We start from the raw sequence: 5,373 nt of genomic DNA, 5'->3' as shown, positions 1-5,373 counted from the left end.
CTGCCTGTCTGTCTGTCTGTCTGTCTGTCTGTCTGTCTCTCTGTCTGTCTGTCTGTCTGTCTGTCTGTCTGTCTGTCTGTCTGTCTGTCTGTCTGTCTGTCTGTCTGTCTGTCTGTCTGTCTGTCTGTCTGTCTGTCTGTCTGTCTGTCTGTCTGTCTGTCTGTCTGTCTGTCTGTCTGTCTGTCTGTCTCTCTGTCTGTCTGTCTCTCTATCTGTTTTACAGCAGTACCATATGTACAATTGATTTAATGTGTCAACAGTAAAAGGGGAAAGCTACAATTGTTATATTATCAAAGTGTTCTCACAAGGTTCATATGGGGAGACTCAGTTTTGATGAGATGATGATGATGGGTATGGCGAAGGATTTTTCCGAATGTTCAATCAGGTCTCCGGGGGTATTTAATCAAATAAAAGTGGTCCATTTAACAGAATACCACTCACAGATTAACACAGAGCAACTCCAAGTCTCTTAAATTAAACGTACATATTTAACGTAGAAACTTTACGTACACATTTAACATCCAAATTGAAAATACAAACCTAAAGTAAGGTACAAATGTATCGTACAAGTTTAACGCGTACACATTTAAAGTACAAATTCATCGTAAAAGTTTAACATTTACACATTTAAAGTACAAATGTATCGTACAAGTTTAACGTACAAATGTTATGTACAAACTGAACGCACAAATGTGATGAGTCTCTGATGTTTCTTTGCTTGTTTTGTTATAAACTCACTCACTCCCCCCTTCCCTCCTTCCTCTCCTATAGCGACGATGACATCATCTTCGAAGACTTCGCCCGCCAGCGACTGACCGCCGAAGCGAATGACGACGAAGACGAGGAGCCTGTGGATTCGCCAAAACTGGACGACAGATAGAGCCGCTGCCGCTGCTGCTGTTTGTAGAGTCCGGGGAACCGTCCGGAAACCCTTTTAACGCGATCCCGTCCCGACGTCGTGTTGTCAGACGGAGCAGCTCGGCCGGCCGGGACTCGAACCGGCGGCTGCGGCGTCGTCGTCACGGCGGCCGGTAGCATGCCTCTAATGTCACTTTGTTCTATGTGTTTCCATTAGGGAGCCGCAGGAGTAACGTTGTGTTGAGATTAGTTTCGATGTGTTGTATCAGACGGTCCTCATAGACACTGCCAGGGTTTCCCCACCGAGGAACACCTGAAGAAGAAGAAGCTTCCCAACGAAACGCAACTGAAACTGTCCGAGAGGGAAGTGTGGCCTTGTTTGCATGAAATCCATACTTATTATTATTATTATTATTATTATTTATTAATATCATGAATAATCAACCTTTATAGAGGAAAGCCCTGAAACAGATCATTAACCTGCATCATTATGGACATCTTCCTGGTTTTCACTCAGCTGAGTCTTTCATCCAATATCTCTCACATTCACAAGAAGAGAGATCATTTAGATATTTCCCTGATATGCAAAATAACAACTACGATGGCCGACAGGTGCAGACGTGCTACAACGGCCCAAACATTTCCATCAGGAGGAACGTGCTGCAGCTTCAGAAAGGATGCAGATATAAAAACCCAAATGTTCCAAATGAAGAAACATTGTGTTGTGTTTTGAGCTTCTTCAGCGTTTTGTATTTGCAGCTTTTAGTCAACGCTGCATGTCTCCTCAAGCTGCTGAATGTTCTCTAAACGCTGCCATGTCTCCTCAAGCCGCTGAATGTTCTCTAAACGCTGCATGTGTTGTTGCTGGAGTTGTTTCTTCATGTGGAACATTTGTGTTTTTATATCTGCATCCTTTCTGTCGGCCTCTGTAGCAACTTGAAAATGAAGAACTATTCATTTTGCTGAGATTCAAGTTATTAATTTACAACAAAAAAAGTGTGGAAAAAATTGTCTCTCTTTAACGAATCAACCACAGGATAAAGATTAAGATTACAAAAAAAAAACACCCAAAACATCCTCATTATTTCGCACATTATTTGAATTGGCTTTATTTTTGAAAGGGCCTGGAGAAAACTTATATATTCCTAAATAAAAAGGATGTTTTTTTGGCATTCTGAACTTTTTCTGAAGCATCAACAAATTTTATTTCCGAAAGAATCAGAACATTTTACACTGTAGAAGAAATGTCCGTAAGCAAGACTTCAAACACACCTTCTGCACGTTCAGATGTAAATGATCAAATTAAAATGAATGCTGTATTTATCTTTTTATAGTCTGATCCTTGTTTCTACAGCCCAGAGTTAATATGTAACATTTCTGCATTAAAATGTGTAAAAATAACCAACCACAAGTTTTATTTCCAGGTCTAATCTGGACTTTTCTATTCGATTTGATTTTGTCCACTGAAAACCAGTTTGGTTGTAGCTCCGTGCTGGTTCTCTGGGTGCGTTCTAGTCAAGTCTTTACTGGAAACAACTTTATTCCCTTCGTCCATCCGTAAAAAGTCTTGATTTAGTTTTAGATATTTTAGGTCTAAAAATGTCTGAAATACCATAAAGTCTGAACACTTTATTTTTTTAAATACCTTTGATTTTACAAACATTGATATAGATGTAATATATCTGCAGATTAGTTTTGAGGACCGAAGAATTGTAGTTTTTGTTTTGAGAAACTCGTGCCAACACACCATTTTAAACTTATATTTTTCCCGACGGAGGTGTTTGCCAGACATGATGTGTTAAAGGACCACAAAAGGTTAACAATAATCACAATTTCCATTTTTATCAATTCAACAAGAAATGCCGCTGCTAATTCAACGAGTCCCAACGTTTAATACTCAGAGGTAAAAAGCAAGCACACAGCAAACATGAAAGTTCAGACCTACATTTTTTATTTGGCTGTTAAAGAGTCCTGCAGGGAGGTGGTGTTTCTGTGTTGGTCCCTGAAGGCAGCATCTCTCTAGTCCAATGGGATTCCTCCATGTGATTTTGGATTATTGCAGAAAATATACTCAACGTTTCTGATGATTACACGTTTAGTTCAGCAGGATAATCTCCACATATTAGCACCACTTGATTTCTGAACGTGTCGTACGGTAACATCTCTTCAGCTTGTGTTAACCACCTTATTTTTAAAACCAAAAACACATTCAGAAAACCATTGACCTCATTCCCAAAGTTTACTCATCTTAATTTCTCCAAGTCAAACCGACACGGCGGTCCATCAGAAGTTTACTTTGATGTCAATACTATAAATAATTTAAATATATAGCTCCTTTCAGGGAACCCAAGGTCACTTTACAGGAAAACAGAGGTACAAAAAACAAAAATAAACAGTGAAACAAACAGTCAGACAGACAACAACAAATAAACTAGGTGCCGAAAGTTTTTCCGTTCACGGCAGGATGCACCTTCATCGACTTAAATGTCTTCGCTCGGACTTTAAAGATCTTCAGAAAAGCATTGACCTCATTCCCTACATTTCTCCAGTCAAACCAACACGGCTGTCCATCAGAAGTTTACTTTGATGTCAAGTTTTACCTTTCCCAGCAGGAGACACCTTCACCTTCATCGACTTGAGTTTCTTCCCTCTGACTTTAAAGATCTTCAGGAATCCGTTCCTGATCTCCTTGGTGCGGACTCCATAGATAATGGGGTTGACGGTGGCCGGCAGCAGGATGTACATCAGACCCATGAAGGTGTGAGCGTCGGGGGGGATGTTCATGCTGGGCGACAGGAAGGAGACGCTGCCCACCAGGTAGAAGCAGGTCATAATCATCAGGTGCGTCCCGCAGGTGTGGAACGCCTTCCAGCGGTCCTCTCCGGACGCCGAAGCCCGCAGGACAACGCTTAGGATCTTCACGTAGGAGAAGAAGATAACCGGGGTGTCGACGCCCACGAAACAGATGATAACGGCGAGTCCGGCCGCTCGATTTCTCTCGGTGTCGCCGCACGCTAAGCTAACCAGCGCCATGTGGTCGCAGTAACAGTGGCGGATTGTGTTAGAGTCGCAGAACCACAGAGATCCCGCCAAACCAACCAAAGTCCCCATGACTGAGCCGCTGCGAAACAATGTGAACAGAAGCAGTTTGGCGAACACCGAGGCGTTCATGATCTTATTGTAGTGTAGCGGCAAGCAAATGGCCACGTAGCGATCCAGCGCCATGGCTAGAAGAAGCGTGGACTCCAGCGAGGACAGGAAGTGGGTGAAGAACATCTGTGTGAGGCAGCCAGTCAGAGATATCCGGTCCCAGTTGAACAGAAGGCTGAGTAACGTAGTGGGGAAGATGGTAGTTCCCACCAGGATGTCCACGGCACACAGCGAGGCGATCAGAAGGTACATGGGGCTGTGGAGAGACGCCACGCTGCCGATCACCAGCAGCAAAGCACAGTTTCCAAGGAGCAAAGTTACGTAGCAGCCGATCAGGAGAACCAGAAGCAGCAGCCGTTGGTGGTTCTGAAGCGCCGGGAAGCCTCCGAACAGGAAGCTGCTGTGGGACGAGTTCCCGCCCGGCGACGCCTCAAACATGGCGCCCAATCAACCTGAAACACACGTTCAAAAACACAATCAGAATCCTATTATATATATATATATCCTTTAGTTAACCAGGTAAAAGTCTCCTTGAGATTCAAATCTATTTTTCAAGAGCGACTTGGCCAAGAGGGCAGCATTTCCTTTCATTTGTATTGGTTCTGTTCATGGTATGCACAACTTAATGTTCAACAATTATTTACTAAACATGTCTCTATAAACACACCGTACCCGAAAAGGAGCAGCCTGTCCTCCTACAAAAAACGACCATATAGGCCGGTTGTTCAAGCCCTTATTACAACCCAGAGACACGTTTTAAAGTGTATGTTGTTTCTTACACGACCACTAGAGGTGCTCTAGTGGTCGTGTAAGAAACAACAAGCTTGATTGCAAACGCTCCGGAGGGACGTTTAGTCACAAATAACCCCTTCTGGAAAATCCTAAATTGTGGAATAGTTTGGCCATTAAAATGCTTTTTGATTAGATATCTGGCGAGAACTGTATATTGTACTCTTAGAATCCACGTCCAGTCGATGTGTAGGATCTATAGTTTGATAGATATTACGAAGGTGATTTGAGGTCTCGCCAGGATAACGTGTGTGCAGCTTCCATGTAAAGTTAGCGTGGGTAAAAACAGTTTTTCTGGTCTCAAAGTTTCCATAATAAAACCGGATGTATTCCCCTCACTGTCAAATGATTACACATTGATATCTGCATATCCACTAAAAATCATCAGTTTATCCTTGTTAATTACACAATATTGATTGGTTTAAATTGTGTACGATGCTTTTTTGTTTTTAACCTTCGATTCAGAGAAACAAATCGTTTTTTCGGAGTTTAGACACTACAAAGTTTCAGAAGACACTACACTACCCAGAATCCCCAGCTATCGTTTGGGACTACAACATCCGCCTTGCTTTACAA

The 5,373-nt window shown here is 42.4% G+C and overlaps 2 protein-coding genes across 2 annotated transcripts in view; one reads left to right on the top strand and one right to left on the bottom strand.

Moving 5' to 3' along the window:
* Nucleotides 1-1,556, top strand: part of LOC104953408 (beta-arrestin-1-like) — an 8,107-nt gene extending 6,551 nt beyond the window's left edge. The window contains exons 6-7 of the mRNA XM_010780352.1: nt 224-234; nt 701-1,556. Coding sequence (XP_010778654.1) covers nt 224-234; nt 701-880 — 191 coding nt within the window. The 3' untranslated portion in view covers nt 881-1,556. The remainder of the gene's footprint in view (nt 1-223; nt 235-700) is intronic.
* Nucleotides 1,557-2,850: 1,294 nt separating this feature from the next.
* LOC104953407 (olfactory receptor 52K2-like) lies at nt 2,851-4,446 on the bottom strand. Its single transcript, XM_010780351.1, has one exon. The coding sequence runs from the start codon at nt 4,444-4,446 to the stop codon at nt 3,448-3,450; it is 999 nt and encodes a 332-aa protein (XP_010778653.1). The 3' UTR covers nt 2,851-3,447.
* Between the last annotated feature and the right edge of the window lie 927 nt (nt 4,447-5,373).

Source organism: Notothenia coriiceps, unplaced genomic scaffold (assembly GCF_000735185.1).
Source record: "Notothenia coriiceps isolate Sejong01 unplaced genomic scaffold, NC01 NC01_scaffold00021668, whole genome shotgun sequence".
NCBI lineage: Eukaryota > Metazoa > Chordata > Actinopteri > Perciformes > Nototheniidae > Notothenia > Notothenia coriiceps.
The sequence above is the reverse complement of the archived record's forward strand: the minus strand, read 5'-3'. Positions and strand labels throughout refer to the sequence as shown.

Excerpts from the sequence above, each read along its gene's own strand:
- LOC104953407 (XM_010780351.1), bottom strand. The coding sequence starts at position 4,446 with ATGTTTGAGGCGTCGCCGGGCGGGAACTCGTCCCACAGCAGCTTCCTG.